This window comes from Pteropus alecto, unplaced genomic scaffold, assembly GCF_000325575.1.
Source record: "Pteropus alecto unplaced genomic scaffold, ASM32557v1 scaffold20, whole genome shotgun sequence".
Taxonomy (NCBI): Eukaryota; Metazoa; Chordata; class Mammalia; order Chiroptera; family Pteropodidae; genus Pteropus; species Pteropus alecto.
Window position 1 is genome coordinate 3,923,155 of NW_006436298.1, and position 18,088 is coordinate 3,941,242.

Below are 18,088 nucleotides of genomic sequence, written 5' to 3' on the forward strand. Positions count from 1 at the left end.
ACTGATCCTAAGAATTTTTTTCCTGGCCAAATGTCTATAATGTTATTCCCTTTCATTTATCTTGTTACTATGTTTTTCCTCACTACAACTTCTGCCATGTTTAGTTACCTCTTTTGAGTTCTAGGCAGTTTGACCAAATGACCAAAGGCAAGTTTTCATCCTCCTTTGTGAAACGATAATCAAATTACATGATTTCTAATGTTTCTCCAGACCTAAAATTCTAAGAAAGTATCTCTTTTCTTCTTCTGCACTTTGATTGTTAGACATTTTTTTTCCTCTTCTATGTCTGCTTTTTCCCTTTATCCTACAGAATAAGTCTGGAAAACAGGCACTATTTAGATTTTGATTTTATAATCTTGTCTCAGTGCATGAGTTCTTACGGTGTGAGGTACAGAGCAAAGGGGTTGGTCGTGTCAAGAGGCAGCATATTAACTAGAAACAGGAAAAAATGAGAGACAAATTTCCTACTATGAAGAATTAACTCAACTTATACTAAAAAGAATCTCTATGATCTCTAGTAGAAGCTTATTTGTTTTTGGTATTTTATTTTTAAAATTTAGAGGAAGAATGCTGAGCGTACAAGAAAGCCTTGAGCTTTTCCCACTCACTGTGATTAAAGAAAAGCTTCTCTTTTCTTTAATTAGATATAAAATAATTTTCTTGGAATAAACAAGTAAATATTTCAGATTTGAGTTATAATAAGGACACATTCGCAAACAAGCAATATAATTTGCTAAGTTTACACTAAACTCATTTTGCGCAAGTAAAAAAATGGGAACAGTAATATCATAATGTCATATAAAATCAGGATGATGATGTTTATCATTATAAAAGCTTTATTTTTTCCAAAAATATTTTATGCATAATATCTTATAAAGACACATAATATTATGATTGCTAAAAATGGTATTTTGGACAAGTTTTGTCAAGTGAAACATGACCTGTTATCTCGCAGATCATTAATACGATAGGAAGGCACACAAACTTTAGTTTCATTCTTATCCAAGCTTCTCAGTGAGTGAATACTTATCTAAGCTCTAATCATGTTAGGGAAGAATATAATCTCTAGTGCAACAGAAATCAGATGAAAGAGGAAGGAAAACAGCACTAGGTGTTTTTGGGTTAGCAGAGAGTTCTTGCCTTGAGTTATAAATCTTAACATTAGAGAAATGCAAGCCACAACATGCAGGGGTAATTGGTCAAAAAAAAAAAAAGAAAAAAAAAAAGTCAGGTTACCAAACTACACATTCATATATAAGACTTTTTACAAGAAGTTAGAAGTCTTAAATTATATTGAAAATACACAGGAGAATTTAAAGAATTTTTTAAAAAGTGTATTATATAGAGAAAGCTATATGTTTAAAGGAAAAGATAAACAAAAATCATTATTATGGACAAATAAATGAACAAACATATTAACTTCCAGAAGTATGAATCATCTAAGAGCCTGAGTGTGCCTAGAGGTTACTCTTCTCAAGGGCACACTATATGAGAACTGAGCCAGATGCAATTGATGGCTATAGAGTGTATGCCTTTGGGAGCTGTGATGATTACAGGTGCCCTGCTGTGATGCCTGGTACCACTGATCCCATATGTTAAAGGGTACTCTTTCTTCTTAACACTGAAAATGACTTGAAAGAAGGGGAATGTAGGAGAGAACGAACAGAGAAATGCCATGGTCGATGCAATGAAAAACTACTGTCTAGTCATACCAAATTTCCTTTTTCAAAGACCAAAGATAAAATTAGAGAATAAGAAACGAAGCTGAATGTATACTTTTATTCTATGAAAACTCAAGTCACTTTTTACAAGAGACTCGTATTATCAAAAATATCACAATAAAATCTGTTTTATGTCTAATTTTGGTATATAAGGAATCAAGTGTAAAAGGACGCTCATAGTTTCAAACAATAGTACATTACGAAACCTCACATGAAAATAACTTTCACAGGGAATTTTTCTTAAAAACTAATTACGCAACTATGTTTCTTTAAAGGGAAATAAATGACAATGAGTAAAGGGCTTTAATTATTCAAATTAAAATTTCCATCTGTTATCTTTTACTTAACTCTGAAAGTAACTTTTGGATGGTAATTCCTAAATCAAAGGGAAGCTAACTTAATTATAAGATTCAATGTTTTAATGCCTTTCACACTTAATTTCAATCGAATATATTTTGAATCTTAAAAAACAATTGGATTTTGTTTTCCTGTCTGTTCCATTTTGTAACTCCTCCACTGAGTTTCAAAGTTATAGTGTAGATGTCCTTTATAAGCTGCACAAGTGTTAGTCATTATTATTGTTATTATGTCTATAAAAGCCTTTCTTTGTTTGAAGCACATTCTGTTCTTTACTAATAATGTGAGTTGTCCATTTTTAGTGATGTTAAATGTGTTAGGCACTTAGAACGAGTAAAGAAATTAAAAGGACATCTGTGAAAATGTAAAGCATCTCCCTCTGTTTTACCTGGTACTTTGAGAGCTGTCCTCTTTCAGTCAGGTACAAGTACTGGCCTAAGATTACATTATATTTTTTTTCTAATAACTGCTTTTAAAAGACAATTTTAAGTTGGTTATTTTATAATAGACTTACTATACTTTTAAGTGTACATTATGTTTCTGTTGTATCATTTTTGAAAACAAATATATTACATGAACATATAATGTTTCCATAGAAACAATGTAGAAATGTATAACTTTTTAAAGGGGCTAAGATAATCTGCATGATAGATTCATTAAAATAATTTGAAAAATATTAATAAGTGGAACAGCGTGGATAATTACACACATTTGTTAAGTAGTAAATTGCAAAGAAGAATTTGCGATCAGGGGCTCTTTTAATTATACGGTCTCCTTTTTCTTCTTTTTTTTGTTTTGTTTTAATCATTCACCAATCTTAAACTCTTAAACTGAGCTAACAGACACAGAGGAAAAAAGATATACAGGGAGGCACATCAGAAGAAATATTTAATATAGATATGAAAGAGAAATTACATATTATTTAAGATCTCTAGTTCTTTAACTGAAAGTGCAGAAGAGCCTCTATTTTTAAACTCTGAACGTCACCAGGACTCTGAATTAGAAGTTTATATGCATTTCTTTCTCTTATGAAATGAAATTCAATGTCTACTGAAAATCACTTTAATGACACTCATTTTATCATAAATGAAGAATTATCAAACTTTCTTGGCTCACAGTACCCTTAGTGTCTCAGTAATTTTTTTCACAGACCTACCAGGCAGAAAGAAATACCTAAAAATTTCACTTATTAAGTAGTTAGGTCCAAACAATTTAAGAGTAATAAGCTGTGTGGTATAAGACTGATATCACTGTGTTTTTATTAAAAATGTACAATATTCTGCAGTGCCTCTGTAAGTCTGCTGCTGTGTCTTGGGGTCCCATGGTGCAGTTTGAAAATGCGGTCCTAAATCAGGAAAATACAAAATAGTACTTGGAAACTATGTAAAGCACCTTAAAAATTTGACAAAGTAGAGACTAGTTCCAATATGCATGAGAATCCAATTGAATAGGTGAATCACAAAAAGTAAAATAGAAAGAATTTGTCTTAGAAACACATTGAATACCTTTTAAGTTTATATGCTATTCACACACAGACACACACACACACACACACACACACACACACACACACATGGCTTAAGATGACATCCAGGGAAGAAAAGTAAATTAATTAAAAAGCATTTATATAAAATAAGTATCAAAATTCAAGAAAAATTAATTAGTCTATGTAAATGTAAAAGAAAAAGTAACAATAACATTTTAAATGGTCAGTGACAACTGATCAGAAACATTCTTGGATAACCCCATTGTACATGTAAGAAAAATCTGTTCTCTTTGATCTTCATACAAAATCAAAATTGTCTCTAAAATCTAAATCGTCTTCCTCCTCTTCAATCTAAGCATAACTGTAGTTTATCTTTCCCCCTTGAGCTGCTGAGCAATGAATGTTTAGCAGAGAGATGCTTGTTTGTCAGCAGAAACCTAACCAAATTGTTCTTTTAAAAAAAAAAAAGTTCAATTACAGTCAACATTCAATATTATTTCATGTTAATTTCAGGTGTACAGCATAATGGTAATTTTATGAAGTGATCCCCCTGATAAGTCCAGTACCCATCCAGCACCATACAGTTATTATGATATTAATGACTATATTCCCTATGCTGTCTTTTACATCCCTGAGACTATTTCATAACTACCAATTTGTACTTCTTAATCCCTTCACCTTTTTCACTCAGTCCCCCAACCCCCATTTCATCTGGCAAGCATCATTTTGATCTCTGCATTTATGAGTCTGTTTCTGTTTTGTTTATTCATGTAGTTTGTTCTTTCGATTCCACATATAATTGAGATCATATGGTATTTGTCTTTCTCTGTCTGACTTATTTCACTTAGCATAATACCCTCTAGGTCCACCCATGTCGTTGCAAATGGTAAGATTTCATTCATTTTTATGGCTGAGTAATATTCCATTGTATGTATATACCACTTCTTCTTTATACAATTGTCTGTTGATGGGCACTTAGGTTGCTTCCATATCTCAGCTATTGTAAATAATGTTGTAATGAACAAAGAGATGCATATATCTTACTGAATTAGTGTTTTAGATTTCTTCGGATAAACACCCAGAAGTGGAATTACTGAGTCATAAGGTAGTTTTATTATTAATTTTTTTGAGGAAACTTCAGACTTTTTTCCATAGTGGCTGCACCCATTTGCAAACCCACCAACAATGTACAAGGGTTCCCTTTTCTCCATATTCTCAACAACACTTGTTGTTTGTTGATTTATTGATGATTGCCATTCTGACAGGTATAAAGTGATATTGCATATGGTTTTAATTTGCATTTTTTTTGATGATTAGGGACATTAAACATCTTTTCATATGCCTATTGGCCACCTTTATGGAGAAATGTCTATTTGAATCCTCTGCCTGTTTTTCAATTGGAGTATTTGTTTTTGTGGCGTTACGTTGTATAAGTTCTTTATAGATTTTGGATATAAACCCCTTGTTAGATGTATCACTGGCAAATATCTTTTCCCTTTCAGCAAGTTGTCTTTTCATTTTGTTGATGGTTTCCTTTGCTGTGCAAAAACTTTTTAATTTGATGTAGTCTCATTTGTTTATTTTTTCCTTTGTTTCCCTTGCTTGAGGAGGTATGTCCAAAAAAAAAAAAAAATGTTACTCAGGGCAATGTCAAAGAGCATATTGCCTATGTTTTCTTCTAGGAGTTTTATGATTTCAGGTCTTACATTTAAACCTTTAATCCATTTTGAGTTTATTCTTGTATATGGTGTAAGAAGGTGGTGTCAGTTTTATTTTTTTGCATGTATTGGTCCAGTTTTCTGAACATCATTTATTGAAGAGACTGTCTTTACTATGTTGTATATTCCCAGTACCATGCCATTTTGATTATAATAGCCTTGTAGTATAGTTTAATATCAAGTAGTGTGATACTGCCAACTTTGTTCTTCTTTTTCAAGATTACTGTGGCTATTCAGGGTCTTTTATGGTTCCATATAAATTTTAGGATTATTTGTTCTAGTTTTGTGAAAAATGCCCTTGATATTTTGATAGGGATCGAACTGAATCTATAGATTGCTTTCATAGTATAAACATTTTAACGATGTTAGCTCTTCCTATCCATGAGCATGGTATGTGCTTCCATTCATTTGTATCTTCTGCAATTTCTTTCTTCAATGTCTTATAATTTTCCATTTTCCAAGTACAGGTCTTTTATCTCCTTGGTAAAAATTATTCTTAGGCATTTTATTTTTGATGCAATTGTAAATGGAATTGTCTTCTCAATTTCTCCTTCTGATAGTTCATTATTGGAGTATAAAAATTCAACCAATTACTGAATATTAATTTTGCATCCTGCTACTTTACTGAATTCATTTGTAAGTTCTAATAGTTTTTTGGTGCAGTCTTTAGGGTTCTCTCTCTACAGTATCATGTCATCTGCAAATAATGACAGTTTTACTTCTTCCTTTCCAATTTGGATGATTTTTATTTCTTTTTCTGTCTGATTGCTGTGGCTAAGTCTTCCAATACTATGCTGAATAAAAGTGCTTAAAGTAGACATCTGTGTCTTTTTCCTTATCCTAAGTCTCTTCAATAAATACTGTTAAATATGAAGTTAGCTACAGGTTCATTATATATGGCCTTTATAATGCTGAAGTAGGTTCCCTCTATTCCCACTTTGCTGAGAGTTTTCATCATAAATGGATGAGGGATTTTGTCAAATGCTTGCTTTGAATCTATTGATATAATCATATGGTTTTTATCCCTCATTTTGTTTATGTGGTGTATCACTTTAATTGATTTGCAGATTTTGAACCAACCTTGCATCCCAGGAATAAATCCAATTTGATTGTAGCATATGATCTTTTTTAATGAACTGCTGAATTCAGTTTGCCAATGTTTTGTTGAGGAGTTTTACATCTATGTTCATCAGGGATACTGGCCTATAATTTTCTTTTTTAAATGTCTTTGTCTGGTTTTGGAATCAGGGTGATGCTGGCCTCGTAAATGAGCGTGGGAGCGTTTTCTCCTCTTGAATTTTTCTGGAATAGTTTGAGAAAAATAGATGATAATTCTTCTTTGAATGTTTGGTAAAATTTGCCCATGAAGCCATCTGGTCTAGGATTCGTTTGTTGGGAGGTTTTTGAATACTGATTCAATTTTATTAGTAGTTGTCAGTCTGTTCAGATTTTCTGTTTCTTCTTGACTCAGTCTTTGAAGATTATATTTTTCTAGAAATTTATCCTTTTCTTCCAGATTGTCCAATTTGTTGCATATAATTGTTCGTAGCATTATCTTATAATCCTTTGTATTTCTGTGGTGTTAGTTGTCACTTCTCTTCTTTGATTTCTGATTTTATTTATTTGGGTCCTCTCTCTTTTTTCCTTGATGACTTTGGTTAAAGGTTTGTTAATTTCGTTTATCTTTTCAAAGAACCAGCTCTTGGTTTCATTGATCTTTTGCATTGTTTTTTTAGCCTCTATTGCATTTATTTCCATTCTGATCTTTATTATTTCCTTCCTTCTATTCACTTTGGGCTTTGTTTGTTGTTCTTTTTCTAATTTTTTTTAGGTGAAAGGTTAGATCCTTTAAGATTTCTTGTTTCTTGAGGTAAGCCTGTATTGCTATGCACTTCCCTCTTAGGATTGCTTTTGCTATGCCTCATAGATCTTGGGTTGTTGTGTTTTTATTTTCATTTCTCTCAAAATATCTTTCGATTTCTTCGTGGATCTCGTTGTTAACCCAGTCATTGTTTAGTAGCATATTATTTAGCCTCCACGTATTTGTATGTTTTTCAGTTTTCAAATTGAGTTCTTTGGTATACAATTTTTGTACTTCTACACAAAGAGGAAGAAAGAAAACCCTAGAAAAAACAATTTGGAAAAAGTAATCAGAAGTGTCAATAGAGCAGATCGTAGGACAAAGATTGTACATATTTAGAGTATATATTTAAAACTAATACATGCAAAATAAATATATGTTTTTGACCTTTCTTTGCATCACAAATGAAGCATACTTAAGGTGGCTTTAGTAACAGAACAGGTGCAACAATTTAACAAAAGTTAAATGCAACAATACAGCATCAACTCTCAGATAATTGGCTTTGAAAGGTTTTGCTTTAGATGTCTAAGGGTTGTATTAAATAAGAGAAGGGGTTAGGGAGGTTGTGGGGGCACAAGGGAACAGTTTGAATAATGGGAACTGAGAGTACATTCAGAAAGATATGAAATTATCATGAATACAAAGATTCATCCGCTAATGAAAAATAATTTCTTAAAACAATAGAAGGGCTTCTTTGATTAGAACTATAAGTCACAAAGATAAAAATATTTGTTATCAATAAGTTTTCATAAATATTGACTTAAAACAGGCCACATGCTTTTTATATTCTGACTTGTGGGTCTAAATTAAAGTTGGTTGAGTATATAACCCTTACTTCAGCTCACAAAACTTGAAATTAAAAAGAAGAGATTTTAAAATCTGTTTAGCACAATTTCACTAGATTTTAGACAAAAAGGCCAAGAAATGATATTTAGCATAATTTCAGTCAGTTTTAAAAGCATTGATTAGACGCTTATAAGGGATCCATCAGGTAAAGCAGCATTTAAACAAAATGAACTGCAAAAACAGCTTTCTAAATGCGTGTCCAAGGCCAATGCCCACACTAAACAAAATTATGAAATTAACTGGAATTCTACCACCTTTTTCATTCCTTTCTCCGATGCCCCTCTCTATTTTGCCACCCCAGACACTTATACCTAAATCTCATTAACCTTTGCATTCCACTAGTAGCTAATTAATAACAGAGATGTGAGTTAATAATGTTTCCAGAGGTTTTTGTATCTGAATGTAAATCAATTTGAAGACTAAATAAACTTTCAATCAGCCTCAAAGGCAGTACTTCTCAATCTTAGCTGTGCGTTAGAAATATCTATGGAGCTTTAAAAAATCCTATGCCCAGGCCATACTCCTAAGAAATTATATCAGAATCTCTGGGAATGAGGCCCAAACATCAGAACTCCTTAAAGTTTTCCAGGTAATACCAATGTGCAGTCATAGTTGAGATCCACTGCTTTAGGAAAAGCATTTGAAAAAATGAAATTTCAAGCTAGTGAAGGAGATATTTTTGAATGGGATATATCACGTTGTTCTTTTGAGGTTGTCAACTGGTGAAGAAGCTCTGTTCAAGGTAAGGAACCATTTTTATTAACAAATGCTACATTTTAAAAGTCACTAGAGATTCAGTTTCTAAGTCTTGATTTCAGCAAGTTACTTCATTCGAGTTTTATCTATAAAATAGGAACAATAATAGCAACTCCTATCTCATAAAGAATGATCAAATGAAACAGAGCAACAGGAAATGTTTTATAAACTGTAAAATTTCATTTATTATTACACAGCTGAGCTGTAGAACCATTTCTAATTAAAAAGCCTAGTTGTAATGTGGATTACAACTGTAATATGGATTATTACCAAGGTTTGTCACTTTGTTTTAATAGACATTAGCTTTAGGAAACTAACCCAATGACTCTCAAAGTATGGTTTCTGAACTAGTAGCACCGGCAGCACCTAGAAACTTGTTAGAAATGCAGATTCTTGGAATCTATGCCAGACCTACCAAATCAGAAACTGAAGGCAGAACCTAGCAACCTTGTTTGGACAAGCCCTCTAGGTAATTGTGGTGAATGCTAAAATTTGAGAACCATACATCTAGCCAAACACTAGTAAAAAGAGAGTATATATGACTAAAATCAAAGGATGAATATTTGTTATTTGAATCTTTAGAAGTCAGAGTGCAAAGGCACACTAGCATAAGTTACTAGAACATAAAAAAATCTCCTACTAAATCTTTGTATTTTAAAATAATACAACTCTCACTACTCAGCCAGCCTTTATCAATTAACACATTAATCATGAATACAATGGTAGTATACAAAATTGGTAGTCAGATAAATTACAGAATATACAATACTTAGGATAAGGAAAAAAAAAAAACTCTAGTAGGAGAAACAATGGTTCAGAAAATAGCCAAGTTTTAATTCCCTGGGCTTGGGTTTTTCTCGGAGGAAGTGTCACAACTGTATCTTTAAAATCACATTTATCCTGAAGACTACACCCCATAGCATCTCGGTGTTCTTATTCAGGCTAAGGAAGTGTTTCATCATTGACTCAGAGAAAAGACCATTACTTGGACTGAATCACCAACAACGCTTCCTGTAGCATTAGATTTGTCATTGAGTCTTGCTAAGCAACAGAAAAACAGTCTCGAGACTTCTTATCTTAAAAGATCTCATAAGGAAAAGCTCTCCACATTGCTTCCAACACAAAGTCCAAAGGTCTTGCCATTAATAAAACACATGCAGGATAGTAATAGGTAAGAATATTAAGGAATCTTGTGAGATTGCAACAGAAAGTTCTTCAGAGATCTTTCTGTTCTCTTTCTTTCCATTTTTAAATGTTTTGGCAGCCTCAAGACAACTAGCACCACCCTGGAAAGATGAGAGTGAAGCATCCCAATTAAGAACTGACTTTAGTATTCATCCTTAGCTCCTTAGAGAAAACTACGTAGAATTGACTTTTTATTGAAAGATTCCTTAACTGAAGATGAAGTTCCATTTCCCAATACCAAGAAGACTCTAGCTCTCTCTTTGATCAAGATTCCTAAGTCCTAAGAGATTTTACTTGCCTCAATCATAAGCTTCTTGTACTGAAAGAACTTGGGGTTAAAAGCGGGAGAATGTGCAAGAAGAATAACTCCAATAATGGATATCTGTACTCTACATCCTAGGAAATATTTTCCACCTATTTTGAGTAAAGAAAACAAGAGAGGAGCTTGGTTTTACTTATCCATGCTGATCAAAATTTTACTGCCTCTCTCTGGCAATCCCTTTGCCCCACCTAATAAGAAAAATAGAATTTCTAAGCTCTTCTTTTCCATACTAGAAAAGAACTAGCACAAATATATAATTGCCAAAATAATTAATTCCTTTTGCTCATTCACTCATCTATGAATATTTATTGAGTGCCTAGTATGTTCCAGACATGTTCTAGGTGCAAAATGAGTCTAGAGAGATGCACAGACTTCAGTGATGAGGAGTAGACTCTATGTATCTAGAGTGCTAAGTTTCATTTTCTCTGTCAACCAAAAGGAGCTGTACTCAAACTTGAGTGGGCATCAGAAGGAGCTGAAGAGCTTGCTAAAGTGTAGACTGTTGGGTCCCACCCAGAGTTTCTATTCAGTAGTTTTGAGACTCGAGGGGAAGGAGGAGGGGGGTATAATTAGAATTTCTAATAAGTTCTCAAGTGATATCAATGCTGTTCTTCTAGAGACCACACTTTGAGAACCACTTACCAAGACAAATGGGAGCTCTTCACACTATGCCTGCCAATCTCAAGCATTGTATATTTCTCTTCCAAAGAAGGCAATGGCCCAATGAATGCTGTCATAATCACTCAAAACTGAGCGCAATTCCAATCCCCAGAACCACCTCAAATATCTAGGACCAGTAACTTCAGAAGAGAAGAAAGAAGTATAAATAACAAAGAAGAGAAAATTCTGCGTCCAGGGGCTTTTCTTCTTTTTCTTTTGTTTTATCCCCTATCACAAGAAATCACTTTTCTATTATGATTTCTCAATTCAAGTGCTATGGAAAAGAATAACATTCATTTAGATTTTTCATATGTCTTTAATAAAATCATAGTTTTTTTCTATATTCATGTCTCATGGCTTTTTTTTTTCTTTTTTGTTGGACTACCTCCTTTTTGAACAAAAGAATTATAGGGTTAGAAGGAACACTGAGAATTCACTCAATCCTTTCTTGGCCTCGGACAAGACTATATCTACACCATCCTCAATATAGCAATTTTCAGTACAAAGACGAACATGCACTAAGTATTTCTCATTCAACATTCTGTCATATACTTAAAGATACTAATATACTTTCCCTCAGCCTTCTCTTCTCCAAGCTAATCAATCTCAACACTTAAGACTTTCCTTATTAGATTTCTTCAACTTTAAAGTATTTTGACTCTTCATTAATAAGTTTATCTCACCTTACCTCGGGGCCTGAATTATGTATGTGTACTGTTATTAGGAAGACTTGTTTTTGGTATGAGAAAAGGGGGAAATTAACTTATAGGTTGAATAAAAAAATTTATTTGGAACAAAGAAATATATATGTGTAAATGCCACTAAAGAATAATACAATGGCATTAACTTAAACAATTCATTTTTAATATCCTCTATTTTATTTAAAGAAATAGTAGTGCCCTATAGTTTTTAAAACTTTACATTACAAACCACCGGCCATTTCACAAATAAAACGGATGGGAATTAGTGATCTTTTAAAATATGCCAAAAATTATACATAACCATTTTTCATAACACTTCACATAGGAGAAACATTTTATTATTCGTTTGCTTTTTAAAATTTTTATATAATGTTTACTACTGAATTTGGAGTTGTAGTTAATCAATAATTTAATTCTGTGTGAGTCTAAAAATGCTGAATCTATTATATGATAATCATTTCTGTGAAAATAATTTCTCTGATTTAAGCCTTGATAATCAGAGGTATTTAGAGATTCAGTGAGTATAGGAGAAGATAGGGTAAAGTCCATGTTAAATCATGTTACCAAAAGGTTTAGAAAGGAAAAATGGGTACTATATGGAAATATAGGGTAAAATGGGATAATTCATTTTCTTTCAATTTCCTCATTCTAAATACCACTATTCAAAACTTAATCTTTGCTTTCAGAATGATGAGGTGCTTTAGTCCAGCCTAGACCTGAGGGATAGGTTTGTTTCTTTGCCTACAGTGATCAAGGTGTACGGTGGAGGCGATGCATTTAGTCTCCAGAGAGAAGGAAGATGCTGCTTGCACAGCACTTCTACTCACCAGTCCATGCAGCAGCAAGGGTGTTGGCTTTGAAGGAAGCCAACTGTCCTGCTCTCCCAGCCAGAGGTAAAGAATTGCATTGGTGGCCACTAGAGGGAGGAGGATTAGGAATAGAGTAAATTGTGGGGAAAAGGCACCCATGAAAAACGCACATGGGACAACCAACACATCACCAACCACCGCCTAGCAGCTACCTCTCTGAGGGACTATAATGGGGGTCAGCAAACACCATTAACCCAGAGACCCAGACACCAGTAATTATTGTAGTATCCCAGAATATAGCCCCTTAGCTTTGATGGTAGAAGGGAGTTTGAATAGGATTGTGGGAAACACACAAGCATACAAACACAAACGCACAAGCACACAGACATACAGTCTCATCCCCCATTACAAGAAGTTGCATCTGTGCCGTCTGATTCTTGCTCATTTTCTTATTTAAAACTCTTGATGTTCTTTACCAAGAATTCGTTCACGAAAAGCAAACTGCCCACCTTCAAGATAGTCTTGGGAGAAGCACCAGCAGAGACACTCATTGTGCCAAGATGTATTTTACCAACAAATCTGTACAAATTACATGAGGTTAAAAACAAACGGAATATAATATAATTAAAGCAAAGTTTCTTTTGCTAAATTACAGCTTGAAGCAAACCTGCAAGAAATGTTTCCAATTAGCTTCTTTAGCAAACACAAAGCATAGCTCAGAATATGTTTTGCTTTCCATCCTGCCCTCTGGGTGGGCTGCCTAGTGGGTGTCTTACCTCCAGCACAAGTAGCTGAGCATTCTGACCAAGGCTGATGATTCCACGAAAAGCCAACTTCGCTGTCTCCACTGCCAGTCCGAGTGATGGGAATGTTGAACTTATACCTAATGCCCAAATTCTGTTCTTGAAGCAGAACCTGCCATTGAAAACAACTGGTGAAGATAATTAAAATATAATGAGCCTTCATTCAGATATTTATTATTTCTTTTGAAGAAGAAAATGTCATAAAGTAATTCTTTTAGGAAATTTAAGATAACTTTTGGAACACATGCACTTATATTGAATTTTCTCCTTCCAAATTCATGGGTAAATTAAGAGCTATTCTCATCATCTACCTTGTTTGGCTAAAAAAATGTTATTCAAGCAGGCACTGAAATGATCAAAAAGTCATATGGAAAGAACACCATGGCCTTAACTCTCTACAGATTTTATACCTTGGGTCAACCATTTTATATTTACTTATCTAATTTCATCACCTGTGAAACAGAAATAATAAAGCCTACCCCTTCCTACCTCACAGGGCAGATGACAAACAGTAGAAACAAAATGGCGAAGACACATTTACCATGACAATGAGATTTTCCGAGGTGGGACCTAGAGCTTCCAAGGACTCTGGTTCATCAGTTGGTCTCTTGTAGTGAAAGGCTGTCCCAGCAATATCGAACTTTCTAGGCCAGTCAATAGTCCAGGCACCATTAATATAGTAATCGTCCCCTTCAGATTTTAAAGCTAAAAAAAAAAAAAAAAAAATCATAATTCCCCTAAAAAATATGAAACTTCATTTACCACAATGTTACCGATTAATAACTACACTGAAGTATATAATGAATATCCTTTTCCATTTAGAGATGAAATTCTTGACCATTTTTTAAAGCAAAAATTAAAATTGTAATTTCCAGGCATATGTTATGAAGATATTAAGTATTTATAATGTTATTGATAGAAAGAAAAATTATGACAAAAGAAATAAATGAGAGTAGGGAAGGAGAAGGAAGCAGACTTTCCTGTCCAAATATTAAAATAGTAATTATATGAATATGGGGTGGGGAAAACCTATGGTACTGGCACAAAGACAGACATATGACAATGGAACCAAACAGATAGCTAAGAAATAAACCCAAGTACATATGGGAATTAGTATATGACAAAAGAAACATCTTAAGTTAGTAAAGGAAAGATAATAAGAAACAGAACTAAGACAAAAGACTGAATTTATATCTCATTCTTTATAAATACCATAATTCCACTCTTAGGTATATATGCAAAAGAAACAAAAATAGGTACTCAAATGAATATTTGTACATACATGTTTACAGTAGCACTATTCCTAATAACCAAAGGTGTAAACAGCCCAATGTCCATTAATGGATGAATGGATAAACAAATTGTGGTATACACAATACAATGAAATATTATTCAGCCATAAAAAGCAATGAAGTACTGATACATGCTTCAATGATGATGAACCTCAAAAACATTATGCTAAAGCGGAAAAGGCTAGACAAAAAGGTCATATATTATAAGCTTCCTTTTATATAAAATATCTGAAATAGGTAAATCCACAGAGACAAAAAGCAGACTGATGGTTGCCAGGGACTGGGGAATGAGGGGTAGTAACTGCTTAATGGACACAGGATTCCTTTTAAGATGCTGAAAATATTTTGGAATGTATTAAATGCCACTAAATTCTTCACTTAAAAATGATTGAATTCTACGGTATGTGAAGTTTGCCTCACTAAAAACACAGTTGAAAAAAGAAGAAAGAATAAACGTCAGATGGGTAAATATTTAAAGGTAAACAGTTGAATCATAAAATGCTAGAAGAAAATGTGAATGAACTTTTTAAAAAATAATATTGGGATGTAAAAAGCTTTTCTAAGCATGACAAAAACCTCAGAAGTTATAAAAGAAAAGATCGACAAATATTTATGCATAAGTTTTTTAACCTTTATAGGAAAAAATAAAATATATTAAAAACGTTTAAAACTGTGTGACAAGAAAAGGTTATTAGCACTACTATACAAAACTCCTATAAGTAGTGATAATTTTGATAATGATTATCATGACTCCACAATGAATGTCAGTTTAATTATTTTTGTTATTATTCTAGCTTCTTCAAAAATATTAATTTATCAAGCCAGATGAACAAGCAGCCCAAAGGAACTAAAAGGGGTCATAATGCAGTATCTGACTCTCTAGATCTCTACCGCTTGTCCTCAATAGTACAGACTGTTTTCATTCCCCCAGCCCAATCTGCCCGGCATATATATTTGTGTTTTCTTGACTTCAGATATGTTGTGAAGATTCATCTGTCAAAAATAAATCTAATTAACCTTCTGAGATAGGAACATGTCAATCAATTTAAGGATTATTTAGTCTTAAATTTTTCTTGTATTTAAAAATTTTTATTTTCAATTCTCATAGTGGTTTTCTGTCTCATTTAAAATATCAAAATGTTAAATTTAGGTTTTATAAGGACATCTGAGTCTGTATAATATGAAATAGTGAAAACAAAATTAAAAACAACCTGCCCTCCCCACCCCCACCTAGGGAGCTTTGTATTTTTCTTCAATTTAAGCTCTCACTTTCCATTTTCTCAACTACTCAATGAAGGGATTCTAAAACACCTTTGCTGGTACTATAAAGTAGTTCAGAAAACACCAAGCATTTAAGAAGTACTGAATAATAAAATACTAAGAGAGGAAAATGTGGCATTATGGACAGAGAATTATCGAAGAGAAAATTTTGATGTTACAAACCTTATTTTTGTTTTGAATCTTGCTGTTGTAGTAAAGAATTCAAAATTAGGATGTAAAAATAAAGGGGTCTTCTTAAACAAAGGAAGAAAGGACCTGATTATATTGGTATCTATCTAAAGATGTATTTTAGATATAGTCTTATTTTTAAAAGCGTAAGGAAAAACGGATGATATTTTAAAGGAAATAAATAATCATCCAGGTCTCATTAGGGGTCTCTAGAGAGTCTAAATCTGTCTCAAAGGATCAAGTATCAAAAATAGCATTTCCACTTCTTTCCTTGTTAAAATAACTGGTACTGGACTTGCCTTCAACTGTAAAAAAAGAAAATTCACAAAATATATGAATCAGCTATTCCTAAACACTGGCCAGGACTGTACAGGACTGTGATATATGCAAGAAAGGAAACAAGGGTGAGTCATATAATCTCCCATTTTCTGTCTAAAGGCACTTTCTATGAGTGCAGAATGAGAGAACACAAGCAGAGCACAGTAATCTCACTAAGTTAAAAAGACAGAGATCAGAAATTGGGAAGGCTAAGACAGCTGAAATTTGCAAGACCAGAGAACTAGAGTAGAAGGAGGGAATCTGTTGCTGAATAGTAATCTCTGTGTGTATAGGATAAAATTCCATGAAGCCAGGCAAAAAAAAAAAAAACTACTAGGGAGTTATTAGCAGAAAAATTTCCAGAGCAAGAATTCAGAGAGTTTCAACCACTAAGGCATTCAGTAGAGACACAAAAGAAATCATGCTTTTTATTAAGCCTGAGTGAATTCTAGGCTACTCAAAACTCAAAAACAAGCCTCAAAAGGATCAAGTTACTTAACACTCTTTAAAGGAAGAAGACAAAATCCAGACTCTCAATAAAAAAAATTCATAATGTACAACATTCAATAAAAATTAATACAAATGGAAAGAAGCAAGAAAATATGATCCAAACTGAAAAGAAAACCAAGTAAAAGAAACATCCAGAAATGACAGAAATTATGAAATTAGCAGAAAACTTTCAAACAGCTATTAAAAACATATTCAAGAATTTTAAAACTGGGATACATACAAAGAAAGAAAGTTTGCCAGATATGGTAAGTTTGTAGGTAAATAAAAAATAATTTTTTCTTATTTTTTAATTTTTAAGAAGAAAATTTACTTTTTAAAACAAAGTAATAAAAATGTATTATGCATTTTATAACATATAGTGAAGTAAAATGTATTTTTAAAAATAGCACAGAGGATAGAAGTAGAAGTAAACTGTTCTAAGAGCTTGCATTATACACAGAATGGTGTGCTGTTATTTAAGAGTATATTGTGAAAATTAAAGATGCATTTTGTAAACTGTAGAACAACCACTAAATAAATAAAACAAAGAAGTATAGCTAATAAGCCATTAGTAGAGATCAAAAGGAATACTATAAAACAGTTGATTAATCTAAAAGACATGAAAGGACAATAAAAGGGAAAAGTCCACAGGGAACAAATAGAAAAATAGCAAGATGGTAGATTTAAACTCAACGATATTGATAATTTATAAATGATCCACAGAAGAGATTGTCAAACTATGGCCCACCATCTGTTTTGTAAATAAAATTTTATTGAAGCACAGCCAAATTCATTTATTTATTATCTAGGCAGTTTTCATACAACAATGGCAGAACTGAATAGGTTAGCCAGAGACTGCATGTTCTGTAAAGCTAAAAATATTTAATGTCTCACCCTTTATAGAAAAAATTTATCAACTCTCATCTCCCACCCCTATCTAGAGATTGCAATGAAAAAAGCAAAGATTGTTAGACATAAAAAGAAGTAAAAATCAAATTACATGCAGTCTATGAGAAACATTTTAAATTCAGAAACACCTTATAGGTTAAAAGTGGGTGGTGGGAAAATGATTTACCATGCAAATACTAATCAGAAGAAACCTGAGTGGTTAGATTAGTATCAGGTAAAATTGATTTGGGGTCAAAAAATATCAGGAACAAAGTGGAACACTTGATAATGACAAAATGTTCAATATATCAAGAAGATATAACAATTTTAAAGAAACTAAACCTTACAAATTAATGATAGAAATAAACTAATTCACAACTCTAGCTGGGAGATTTCAACATGTTTAGACATTGCTTAAACAAGAAGG

At 32.8% G+C, this 18,088-nt stretch overlaps 1 protein-coding gene across 10 annotated transcripts in view; it reads right to left on the reverse strand.

Moving 5' to 3' along the window:
• The window catches only part of ADAMTS6 (ADAM metallopeptidase with thrombospondin type 1 motif 6), a 244,972-nt gene that overhangs the window by 37,519 nt on the left and 189,365 nt on the right, over positions 1–18,088 (reverse strand). For 8 of the 10 annotated variants that reach the window (XR_003046701.1, XM_025047793.1, XM_006913076.3 and 5 more), the window contains 2 exons: positions 13,767–13,930; positions 13,199–13,337 (listed from right to left, as the gene is read on the reverse strand). Coding sequence is in view for 8 of the 10 variants with exons in the window: in XM_025047793.1 (XP_024903561.1) it covers positions 13,199–13,337; positions 13,767–13,930 (303 nt within the window). In the remaining 2 variants the exon portion in view is untranslated. Of the gene's footprint in view, positions 1–7,097; positions 7,406–12,440; positions 12,530–13,198; positions 13,338–13,766; positions 13,931–18,088 lie in introns of those variants that run through there. The other 2 variants (XM_025047794.1, XR_003046702.1) reach the window with 2 other exon arrangements.